Source organism: Oncorhynchus kisutch, linkage group LG17, assembly GCF_002021735.2.
Source record: "Oncorhynchus kisutch isolate 150728-3 linkage group LG17, Okis_V2, whole genome shotgun sequence".
Classification (NCBI taxonomy): domain Eukaryota; kingdom Metazoa; phylum Chordata; class Actinopteri; order Salmoniformes; family Salmonidae; genus Oncorhynchus; species Oncorhynchus kisutch.
The window spans coordinates 65,802,356-65,815,866 of NC_034190.2; the positions used below are offsets into that span (position 1 = coordinate 65,802,356).

General features: G+C 43.8%; 1 protein-coding gene across 1 annotated transcript in view; it reads left to right on the top strand.

Annotated features, from left to right (window-relative positions):
- LOC109907022 (metabotropic glutamate receptor 4-like) overlaps positions 1-13,511 on the top strand; it is a 202,871-nt gene that overhangs the window by 186,719 nt on the left and 2,641 nt on the right. Inside the window, exon 10 of the mRNA XM_031793321.1 lies at positions 10,315-10,561. Coding sequence (XP_031649181.1) covers positions 10,315-10,561 — 247 coding nt within the window. The remainder of the gene's footprint in view (positions 1-10,314; positions 10,562-13,511) is intronic.

Consider the following 13,511-nt stretch of genomic DNA (forward strand, 5'->3'; position numbering starts at 1 on the left):
CTAAAGACCAGCATGACCGACAGCATATGAAATGGTTAGAAACTCTCTCAAAGAATAAGAAGACTACATAGGAACATTCCGTCTGCAGCTGTTTCTGCACTGTTATCCTAGGAAACTCGATCGAAGATGAGACAAAGAACAATTTCCTCTCACCACTATAGGTACCTCAAGGGTATCTATTCTAAACATTCTACTCCTGTTGCAGGAGAAATATGCTACAGTGCTTCATGGGGGGACAAACATCATTAAACAAATGCTGAATGGTCAGGAAACACACCTAGAAGACTGAAAACTTGTTTTTCAAATGAGCAACAAAAAAATATGTGCCAATCGGCGTGTTCAGTGGCTCTTTCATTTGGACAGATGTACATCACTGCAAACATATATTTTAGTCCCAAAACCATACATATGTCTTGATATATTAGATGTTCGGTAGTGACAAAAAATACATTAAGATGGACCAATTTGCTCACAAAGTTTCTCCAAAATGTTTGCACACCAACTACTCACCATGTGGCCATAGTGGAGAGGGGTGCAATCCTATCACCTGGTGATATTTGTAGGATTGTGTAATGAACACGATAGGAGACAGCGAGCTGGTTTCAAGCGCAGGGCACAGCAGGTGTTTATTGTAAAGGACCACAGGTGGAGGCAGGTAGCTGGGTCCAGGAGCAGTCAGAAGGTCATACACAGGGGGTCCAAAAAGGCAACAGTACAGGCAGAGAAACAGCTAGTAAAGTCGTCCGGGAGATCAGGCAATAGGTTGATAACAGGAAATCCGATAGGCTAAAGTACAGGCAGGCAAAAGGCGTTGTTTGTGAGGCAGGCAAAAACTATCATACACAGGAGGATTAAATTATGGGGAAAAAACAGCGCTTCGAATAGAAGTGTGTCACAAAACAAACACCTAACAATATTGGGGTGCAAAGAACTGAACTAAATAGTGTGTGATAATGACATACAGGTGTGTGAACAGGTAATCAGAATTCAGAGGATTGGGATCTAGAGAGTGAGCTGCGTTCAGGGGATCTGTGTGTTTGAGAGTGTGAGCTGGAAAGTGGGCTGGAGAGTGAGCTGCGTTCAGGGGATCTACGTGGTTGAGAGTGTGAGTTGGAAGCAGACGTTACAGATTGTGATTTAAGGCACATTGATTCTATAGTCTATTAAAGTGTATGTTTTAGCAGTGACATCAAAAGTGGGGACAGCGTTTTTCGGAGAAAAACGAATTATTAGATCAGTATCTTTCAATGTAATAATAGAACAAATCAAGATTTTCTATAGAAATAATAGTGTTAATAACAAATGTAAAAAATTATTGTAATCAAGTTTAGGAGTAAGGGTTTGGGACAGCCACCTCTCAATCGAAATAGGTGTATAAACAATGGCTGTGTGCTGTATTCATTTAACAATATCACCCCTTTTTACTTTGAAAGGCTGGTCATGGATCACATCAACAGCATCCTCCCGGACACCCTAGACCCACTCCAATTCGCATACCGCCCAAACAGATCCACAGGTGATGCAATCTCAATTGCACTTCACACTGCCCTTTCTCAGCTGGACAAAAGGAACACCTATGTGAGAATGCTGTTCATTGACTACAGCTCAGCGTTCAACACCATAGTGCCCACGAAGCTCATCACTAAGCTAAGGACTCTGGGACTAAACACCTCCCTCTACAACTGGATCCTGGACTTCCTGACGGGCCGCCCACAGCTGGTAAGAGTAGGCAACAACACGTCTGCCACGCTGATCCTTAACACTGGGGCCCCTCAGGGGTGTGTACTTAGTCCCCTCTTGTATTCCCTGTTCACCCACGACTGCATGGCCAAACACGACTCCAACACCATCAATAAGTTTACTGACGACACAACAGTGGTAGGCCTGATCACCGACAATGATGAGGCAGCCTATAGGGAGGTGGTCAGAGACCTGGCCGGGTGGTGCCAGGACAACAACCTCTCCCTCAATGTGAGCAAGACTAAGGAGCTGATCGTGGACTACAGGAAAAGGAGAGGCCGAACAGGCCCCCATTAACATCAACGGGGCTGTAGTGGAGTGGGTCGAGAGTTTCAAGTTCCTTGGTGTCCACATCACCAATGAACTATCATGGTCCAAGCATGCCAAGACAGTCGTGAAGAGGGCACGACAAAACCTGAAAAGATTTGGCATGGGTCCCCTGATCCTCGAAAGGTTCTACAGCTGCACCATAGAGAGCATCACTGCTGGTAAGGCAACTGCTCGGCATCTGACCGTAAGGCGCTAAAGAGGGTAGTGCAAACAGCCCAGTATATCACTGGGGCCACGCAGTGTCGGAGGAAAGCCCATAAGATTGTCAGAGACTACAGTCACCCAAGTTATAGACTGTTTTCTCCGCTACCGCACGGCAAGCGGTGCCGGAGCGCCAAGTCTAGGACCAAAAAGCTCCTCAACAGCTTCTACCCCCAAGCCATAAGACTGCTGAACAATTAATAAAATCGTCAATGGACAATTTACATTGACCTCCCCCCTCCCTTTTGTACACTGCTGCTACCCGCTGTTTATTATCTATGCATAGTCACTTCACCCCACCTACATGTACAAATTACCTCAACTAACCTGTACTACCGCACACTGACTTACTGTTATTCTTATTGTGTTACTTTTTATTTTATTATTTTTATTTGAGTCTACTTGGTAAATATTTTGTTAACTCTTCTTGAACTGCAATGTTGGTTAAGGGCTTGTAAGTAAGCATTTCACGGTAAAGTCTACACTTTTTATATTTGACGCATGTGACAAATAAAGTTTGATTGATTTGGGGAGTTTCTCCCATTCAAGCTCTGTCAGGTTGGATGGGGTGCAAAGCTGCACAGCTATTTTCAGGTCTCTCCAGAGATTTTCGATCGGGTTTAAGTCCGGGCTTTGGCTGGGGCCACAAAGACATTCAGAGACTTGTCCCGAAGCCTCTCCTGCGTTGTCTTGGCTGTGTGCTTATGGTTGTCTTGTTTGAAGGTGAACCTTCATCCCAGCCTGAGGTCCTGAGCTATCTGGAGCAGGTTTCCATCAAGGATCTCTCTGTATTTTGCTCCGTTCCTCTTTGTCTCGATCCTGACTAGTCTGACAGTCCCTGCCGCTGAAAAACATCAACACAGCATGATGCTGCCACCACCATGCTTCAACATAGGGATGGTGCCAGGATTCCTCCAGACGTGATGCTTGGCATTCAGGGCAAGGAGTTCAATCTTGGTTTCATCAGTTGAGAGAATCTTGTTTCTCATGGTGTGAGAGTCTTTATGTGCCTTTTGGCAAAATCCAAGGATGCTGCCATGCACTGAGGAGTGGCTTCCATCTGGCCACTCTACCATACATGCCTGATTGGTGGAGTGCTGCAGAGATGGTTGTCATTCTGGAAGGTTCTCCCATCTCCACAGAGGAACCCTGGAGCTCTGTCAGAGTGACCATCGGGTACTTGGTCACCTCCCTGATTGCTTAGTTTGGCCGGGCGGCCAGCTCTAGGAAGAGTCTTGTTGGTTCCAAACTTCTTAAATTTAAGAATGATGGAGGCCACTGTGTTCTTGGGGACCTTCAATGCTGCAGACATGTTTTGGTACCCTTCCCCAGATTTGTTTCTCTGCACAATCCTGTCTCGGAGCTCTACAGACAATTTCTTTGACCTCATGGCTTGGTTTTTGCTCTGACATGCACTGTCAACTGTGGGACCTTATATAGACAGGTGTGTGCCTTTTCAAATCATGTCCAATCAATTACATTTACCACAGGTGGACTCCAATTAATTTGTAGAAACATCTCAAGGATGATCAATGGATTCCGGATGCACCTGAGCTCAATTTCGAGTCTCATAGCAAAGGGTCTGAATACTTATGTAAATAATGTATTTCGGTTTTTTATTTTTAATATATTTGCTAAAATTTGTAAAATCTGTTTTTGCTTTGTCATTATGGGGTATTATGTGTTGATATTTCATATTTAATTCATTTTGGAATAAGTCTGTAACGTAACAAAATGTGGAAAATGTCAAGTGCACTGTGCACTGTGTTATCCTCAAAGCAGGCGACGGAGGTGTTTACCTTGTCCGGGAGCAAGACTTTTGTCCGTCTATGACAAATGCTGATGCTCCAGATACTCAACTAGTCTAAAGAAGGCCAGTTTTATTGGTTCTTTAAGTAGAACAACAGTTTCAGCTCTGCTAACATAATTGCAAAAGGGTTTTCTAATGATCAATTAGCCTTTTAAAATTGTAAACTTGGATTAGCTAAAACAACGTGCCATTGGAACACAGCAGTGATGGTTGCTGATAATGGGCCTCTGTACGCATATGTAGATATTCCATAACAAATTTGCCGTTTTCAGCTACAATAGTAATTTACAACATGAACAATGTCTATGCTGTATTTCTGAATAATTCAATGTTATTTTAATGGACAAAAAATGTGCTTTTCTTTCAAAAAGTAGGACATTTGTAATTGACCCCAAACTTTTGAACGGTAGTGTACAGTTGTGTACGTTTGGAGGAAAAAGGGGGAGGCTTGCAAACCGAAGAACATCACCCCAACTGTGAGGCACTGGGGGTGGCAGCATCATGTTGTGGGGGTGCTTTGATGCAGGAGGGACTGGTGCATTTCACAAAATAGATGGCATCATGAGGTAGGACAATTATGTGGATATATTGAAGCAACGTCTCAAGACATCAGTCAGGAAGGTAAAGCTTGGTCGCAAATGGGTCTTCCAAATGGACAATGACCCCAATCATACTTTCAAAGTTGTGGCAAAATGGCTGACGGACATAGTCAAGGTATTGGAGTGGCCATCACAAAGCCCTGACCTCAATCCTATAGAACATTTGTGGGCAGAACTGAAAAAGCATGTGCGATCAAGGAGGCCTACAAACCTGACTCAGTTACACTAGCTCTGTCAAGAGCAATGGGCCAAAATTCACCCAACTTATTGTGGGAAGCTTGTGGAAGGCTACCCGAAACATTTGACCCAAGTTTATCAATTTAAAGGCAATGCATCCAAATGCTAATTGAGTGTAAACTTCTGACACATTGGGAATGTGATGAAAGAAATCAAATCTGAAATAATTATTTCTCTCCACTAATATTCTAACATTTTTCATTCTTAAAATAAAGTGGTGATCCTAACTGACCTAAGACAGGGAAGTTTTACTAGGATTAAATGTCAGGAATTGTGAAAAATTGAGTTTAAATGTATTTGGCTAAGGTATATGTAAACTTCTGACTTCAACTGTATATTTCTTCTAAATATAGTATAATCCATTTCTAAAAGGACTAACTCTACGATTTTACCTTCCTTATAAGTGTGAAATACATATTTGTATATTTAGTGTAAGAGAAAATGTGCATATTTTCTAAATCAAAACGTCTGCCCCCATTGCTCTAGTTTGGCTTCCTGAACTTGTTAGGAAATCCCCTTTCATCTCATATGACTTTTGTCCGTCTATGACAAATATACATATTTTTTCTTTAAAATCTAGGAATTATTTTAGATTACTGGCTATAAATCGATTTCTGAATGTGCTACAGCAACGAAACCACTCTCCCCTGCCGTGTTACGATGTATGTATTCCAGGCATATGGTAGTGGCTGTGAGGTAGGGTTCAGCCAAGAGTTAAAGGAAAGTCAGAAGAGCGAATGAAATGATAGGAGGGAGTCCAAGCTGGGACATGCTAGCTTCAAGTATTGTCAGATTTCATACCCTGCTTCATACAGAGAGAAGAGACGTACTACTGCATCTGTGAGAATCCGTTCCACCACTCAATGCAAGCCATTTCAATCTACAGTGCCCACAGATTGATTTATAATCAAAAATGTCAGTCAGAACCAGTACCAGAACCACGCATCAAAGATGTTGTAATTATAATCAACATGATAATTCACATTTCCTGTTGCTGCAGGGTTATTGTCCTGCTGTAACCAGCTGGCTCAAATTAAGATCCTACATTTGTATCCTTCACTTTGTTGTTCAGTTTCAATCTTTTCTTACTGTCCCCATAATGTGGACATAATGTTAATGGTATAATGCCAAGTATATCCTAGAGAAGACACACTCAAAGCTTATCACAGAAAGGTAAAAAATGCATGTGATTATTCTAGACAAAAGCAAAGCTGGGACACAACCTTCATAGGTTTTGATATTATCCTTAATGTGTACAATTGAATTTCAGTTTCTGTTGGCTAACATAAATGTACTGTCTGTATTGAGGAATATTGCTGTAGGAAACAAAGCAGCCATTGAGAGTCCCATACAGTTATAGTCAAATTACAGAGGTAAGCCATTTAGTAAGGTAATGGGCAATACAAAGAAAACCGTGGCCTTCTTTACGATGGTGGTAATTGCTGTTATTTTCAAAGAAAAACATAGAATTATGTTAACATTTACACCCTGAGCGACAGCCTTGTCTGAGCACAAGATATGTGATGCACCTGAGTGAGACCTGGAATCTTGTACAAAGAGGTTAGCAGTGGCAGCATTTCGGTCTTCTATTGGATGTGATTAGTGTACAGTGTACATTAGGGATACATTACTTTGCCTTAACTTAAGCCCAAAGCTTTTAGATTTTTAACAACCTCTAACTCTCAATGAACTAACTGAACAAATGTGCTTATGTCTTTTGGATCTCCTGCTGTCAATGTTTTGTTTTAGTTGTAGACATACATTCAGAATCATTTGAACACCTTGCGTCCACCTACATGGGGTCTTGTTACATAACGAGATCATGGTTATGATGGTGCCAGTGTTTCCCCAGATTATTTTCCTGGCATAGGGGGTTGCCTCACCTATACAATGAGATGGGAAAAACTGCATGGTAGGGGTGTGCGTGGGTACACTCTTAGAAACATATGATAACCCTTTTTGGTTCCAGGTAGAACCCTCTGTGGAAAGGGTTATACATGGATCCCAAAACGGTTCTATCTGGAACCAAGGGTTCTTTGATTTTTTTTTCTTCTAAGGTTATATAGAGAGGGGATGGCTGGGGCTTGATAGGATGAGGATGACACTCCTATTTGACTGGCAGCAGAAGTTCAGTCAGTCAATGAGGTGATGAGTGGCAGCATGAGTACAGTTAGCCCTGGAGGTGGTAGATGGCATCAGTAGTACAGTCAGCCCTGGAGGTGGTGGGTGACAATAGTAGACTGGCAGGTAGCTCTGTTAATTGTGCCTCCTGGTTGTCTCCTGGTTGAAAGGAGGGTGACACAGCACCAAGCTCTCTTTTGTGCTTGATAAGGACAAGGCAGCTGATTGGCAGGGTTGTCAGAACAGGGTTAATCATGCATGACGATATGCACGCTCTGCCAATCTGGGATGTTTGAGAAGATGGAGAGCATTGGCTTTACATTGCTCTGACGTTGCACATGAAATTAAGCTTAAAGAGCAACTATAAGAGTTTGATCATGCTCTTTCAAGGCTGTACAATGGCTTCTGCACATTTTTTCTAAGTAATTAAAGGGAAGCACTGCAGCAATGAGGTGTGAATTCAGTACGTTCTGTACTGTACGGTGGAAACAGATGATAAACGCTCATTCAAGCACAAAACAGCCTTAAAATATATTCCCTACTTCAAAGGAAGCTTATGCTGGCATCCAACCACTGAAAACGACAATAAGTAATGACTAACATCTTGAGCATTTTTGCTGCAAACAAAACCCAGCCAATGGCAAATACAGAAATCAGAAATCCAGTCATGACTCCAGCTGCTTTGATGTTGCAGAGGACAAAGAGGATACATGGGGATGGCTGGAATGGAAAACACTATCTATCTATAAACGCAGAAATAACCATTCCTGGTTTAAGTTAATCTTATGAATGGATTAATGTTTCCACATTGTTATCTGTTTGGAGGCGCTGTGTGAGGCTTTTCACTGTGATATTATGGGCCCAGTTACATTCCTGACACGTGGGAAAATGCAGAGGCAGTATCCTGTCAGAGGAAGGGCTGTAGATTGACAGGTGTGTAATCGTGGTGGCTCGGAAGGAGAGTCTCACTAAATGGTCCCTGGCACTGTTTGTCCTCAGTGATAAAGACACTTGCATGCAGAGGGCCAGGGATGGAGGGCTTTGGATGGCACTGTAGCTGCAGTCAGGTGCAGGTAGTCTGCAGGAGGCACAGCTGGAAACCGTCTTATGTTTGATTGATCCAATCCAAGCCAGGTCTGGCAATTCCATACAAATATGCATATTTTGATCATCAGAAATGATAAGGCTTTTGTTTGGAAGATGTTACTTTCTGATAATAGGGTGATTATATTCTGGTCACTTACACCTATACACAAGGTAAATGTAGTTACCTTTTGCACGTCAGACTGTGGAATGAAACAGAATGCAGGGGGTGAAATAGCAGCACAGATTTCATAGCTTCTTTAGGAATGACAGGATGGCTTCGCCTGGTGGAGTCAGTCCCTTGAGCACCATTTTCCTGCTGTGGCAATGAGGCACATTGGCGATCATATCAGTTTGTCAAGGCAGATTTATCTGGCCCGGGACAGGGGTCCTAGCCCCCTTACAGTGTTACTCCACTCTGTACTCCGGAGGGACAGCAATATTGTGCTGGGATCACCCAAGGCCATGTGAAATCTTCTCAGTAGATTACATACTCCCCCTCAGTACCCCTGTATTTCCCACTTCAAGGAAAGCCCATTGATGCTTGCAGCGTGATCAAATAATTAAATGACACTATCACGTTCGTTGAAATGAGCGGACCAAGGCGCAGCGTGCATAGAGTTCCACATGTTTATTAAAATGAAACTCACCAATAAAAACAGTAAACAGCAAACGAGACGTAATGACTGGAGTACTCACAGGCACTACACAAAAACAAGATCCCACAAACTAAAAGGTGGAATAAAGGCTGCCTAAGTATGATCCCCAATCAGAGACAACGATAGACAGCTGCCTCTGATTGGGAACCATACCTGGCAAACAAAGAAATTGAAAAACTAGAATGCCTACCCAAATCACACCTCGACCTAACCAAATAGAGAAATAAAAAGGCTCTCGAAGGTCAGGGCGTGACACACTCTCATTTTTCTCAGGCATCCTCAGGCATCCTTCTCCACTGACGTTTATTTAGGGGCTTCTATATACACAACACTTAAAGAAAAGCAGATTTAATCATAAGTCATAGGTATCATATGGCAGGCTGCACTAACTCTTTAGATGTAAGTATTTCAGCATCCAGACTGAAGATAGAGCTGCAAAAAATGTAGAGTGCCAAAGCAGCACTATAACTAATGCATGTCATCTATTGACATTCTCATGACAGACGAGCTGTCGGGTTATTCCCTGTTGCCATAAAACACTGAGTTACTCATAATGTCTGGAAACACAGTATCAGTCTATACCTCGGGCAAATCTATTAGGGATGTGGCTGGGAGCTGTGTTTGCAGTTTACACCCTTCTCCCTTTGTTCATCAGGCCCAGAATAGCTCAGCAACCCTGTCCCAAAGGGAGACAGAATGATGTTCCATATAAGACATTGTAAAAGAAAAGCTTTTTGCGGTTTTCCAGGAGAATAATCCTGATGTTCACCACAGAGAGTAAATGTATATGACAATCTTCCAATCTTCTACATATTATCTTCTCTGTTTTTGCAGTTACAGTGCTTTATAATGCATAATGCATTAATGCATTTGTTTTCTACTGCTGTAGTAAATCAGTCTGTACTGTCTAACAACTCATTCAGATGACCTATATGATCAGACATGAAGACACATTTAATCCGATTGATAATATGATATAATTTATATGGGAAAAGCACTCCGAGGCACACACTCAGGCATTGTGTTGATGTTCTCAAGATGCCTCTCCCTGATCCTTGCATGTAGCCATGCTTTCTGTGCACAGCTGTGAGTCCCAGCTGCCTTTACACTCAGTTGACTCCAACCACTCTACCACAGCCCCAGGCCCCAGGGGGAAGACATCTGTAGTACAGTCACTCACTGGGAGGCCTCCTCCATTAGTCACATGTCATAAACAAACAAATAGACACACCAATAAAAACATAAACAGGAGTTGATGAATAATTCATAAAGCACTTGAAAACAGAGCAGTGTCCACTCCATGTGTCTTATCGCGTCTGATGTTGGGGGTTTGATATTGCTGGAAGATCTACTAGGAGGCAACTGCACTCATATGTTGTCTTGTTTAAACAATGTATAACTAGGTAATGTACTTTCAAAATATCAAAGGTCAATACTGTCACAAGGATCTTGAGAACCCTCTCCTTAGCCACTTGAACAGGACCATCTATTTCTTGTTGTGTAACAATGTTTCCTTTGCTTGTCTCCTTCACAGATGTACATCCAGACCACAACTTTGACCATCTCTGTGAGCCTGAGTGCCTCTGTGTCTCTGGGAATGCTCTACATGCCAAAGGTCTACGTGGTCCTTTTCCACCCGGAGCAGAACGTGCCCAATCGCAAGCGCAGCCTCAAGGCTGTAGTCACCGCAGCCACCATGTCCAACAAGTTCCCCACCAAGGCTGGCCTCCGTCCCAACGGAGAGGCCAAGTCTGAGCTCTGTGAAAGCCTGGAGACACAAGGTTAGCAGCGAAGGCCTCAGGGTTAGGGATGGAGCGAGGGGGAAATGGAGATCAGGGGGAAGAGAGGACAAAAAGACACACATTTAGTTTTTACAACACTCTGTCCTTGAGTTTATGCCTTAAAAGTCAGTCAGATGTAATTTTGAGGGGAATGTATCAGGCTTGAAAAATGAAAAGCAATGCACTTGCCTCTATATAAACTTAATTGATGGCATTATTATTTTACACCTCAACAGCTTTGTGAAATTATCTATTGTTATTTTCAGGATGTAGGGAATTGGTAGTGCCATTTTGTTTCATGCCAACTCTAGTAGCATCAAGCATTGGCTGGTGCTCTGAAACGTGGCACTGTCGGCAAACAGGACATAAAGAACAGCACAGGGTGAGATGGATCGATAGGAAAGGCTTCACATTCAGGTATCATCCTGCAGGGATGGCCATTCATATTAACTTTCCAAATCCAAATCAAATCAAATTTATTTATATAGCCCTTCGTACATCAGCTGATATCTCAAAGTGCTGTACAGAAACCCAGCCTAAAACCCCAAACAGCAAGCAATGCAGGTGTAGAAGCACGGTGGCTAGGAAAAACTCTCTAGAAAGGCCAAAACCTAGGAAGAAACCTAGAGAGGAACCAGGCTATGAGGGGTGGCCAGTCCTCTTTCGGCTGTGCCAGGTGGAGATTATAACAGAACATGGCCAAGATGTTCAAATGTTCATAAATGACCAGCATGGTCAAATAATATTAATCACAGTAGTTGTCGAGGGTGCAACAGGTCAGCACCTCAGGAGTAAATGTTATTTGGCTTTTCATAGCCGATCATTAAGAGTATCTCTACCACTCCTGCTGTCTCTAGAGAGTTGAAAACAGCAGGTCTGGGACAGGTAGCACGTCCGGTGAACAGGTCAGGATTCCATAGCCGCAGGCAGAACAGTTGAAACTGGAGCAGCAGCACGGCCAGGTGGACTGGGGACAGCAAGGAGTCATCATGCCAGGTAGTCCTGAGGCATGGTCCTAGGGCTCAGGTCCTCCGAGAGAGAGAAATTAGGAGAGAAAGAGAGAATTAGAGAGAGCATACTTAAATTCACACAGGACACCGGATAAGACAGGAGAAGTACTCCAGATATAACAAACTGACCCTAGCCCCCCGACACATAAACTACTGCAGCATAAATACTGGAGGCTGAGACAGGAGGGGTCAGGAGACACTGTGGCCCCATCCGATGATACCCCTGGACAGGGCCAAACAGGAAGGATATAACCCCACCCACTTTGCCGAAGCACAGCCCCCACACCACCAGTCTCCATTGGTGCAATAGGAGGCAAGATTATTGCTCCAGCACTTCAGCCTCATCCTACAGTAACACAGCTGCCGTGGTCGGAATGATCAAAAACCCTAAATGTAAAAGCGTATTCCAAATCATGAGAAAATAAGTTGATTTATGGATAGTCACGCTCATTCATCCATACAGAATGACGTTTTCCTCTATCTAATGCATCATCAGTCAATATTCCCATTATCTTTGGAGAACCAAAGCCAATGTTGAGAACATGTTCTGAATCCTCTATCACAGTGCTATTTGAAATATGCAGTTGCACTTCCTCTGAATGTGTAGGAAACAGGAGATGAAACTCTCAATATGGGGTATGTCAAAGAGACTGCTACAAGGAGATGAACAGAGTTAGAAAAAATGGCATGTCATTTGGAAATGGAAAAAATTATTATAGCACCCATGGGAAATGCTCCCCCAATTTCACAGTTTGACATCTATACCATGACCCATCTGGCCCAAGTCAGAGGACTAACAGCTGCTCTTTGTGCTTGTGTGTCAGACTGTGACGAGGGAGGAGAGCCCTGTGAGGGACTTTAGACGCTCAGGTAACGGATGGAGAGCCTGACAATCAGCCTGCCTCTCACTCTGTATGACTGACCAATTCTCCCCCATTTACTTTGTGCCAATGTTCAGTTGTATCCCATGCCTGCCTAAGATATGTACTGTATGCACAAAAACGTACCCACGGCTATAGCACCTTGGATGGTGTCAGATATTTATCACACTAACATACACACCCTTGACCCACAGACGTCGGTAGACAATGTTGGCGTGTTGTACTGCAAATGGCCTGAGAATGTGGTAACGGATGTAGGGAGATGACACCACTGTGGGCTGAATGCAGGGGATAGCCTCGCATCCCCAGTAATTTGTTTCCCACGTTGACAAACAGAGGAATTTGCTGTAATGGGACGTAGAACAACAATAAGATGTGGGAAAAGGGGAAAGACAGATGTGTCCACAAGCTCCAATTCTTTCTGGACCATATATTTTTTTAATCTTGGCATCAAAGAGCATGAATATTTAAATGAGGCTAATTTATCAATGCTGCTCTGGGAGAGGTTCTGGGTGGAATGGAGAGTGCCCCCCACCCTCCCCACCTATCCCTCCCCCACTACACATCCAACCCTCCAGTACTGTTGTCCCACACACCCTCCCTCTCCCCCCACTACACATCCCACCCTCAAAAACTGTTGCCTCCCACACCCTCCCTCTCAACGCATCACACATCCATCCCTCACGTACTGTTGCCCCCCAAACCCTCCCTCTCCCCCCACTATACATCCATCCGAACAGTACCGTTTCCACCCCACCCTCCAGTATAGTGGTCCCCCATACCCCACCTCTCCCCCCACTACATATCCCACCCTCCAGTACTGTTTCCCCCCACACCCTCCCTTTCCTCCCACTACACATCCCACCCTCCAGTGTAGTGGTCCCCCACATCCTACCTCTCCCCCACTTAACATCCCACCCTCCAGTACTGTTGCCCCCCACACCCTCCCTCTCTCCCAGTACACATCCCACAATCCAGTACTGTTGTCCCCCATACCCTCCCTCTCCCCCGCTACACATCCATCCCTGCAGTCCTGTTCCTTCCCACACCTTACCTCTC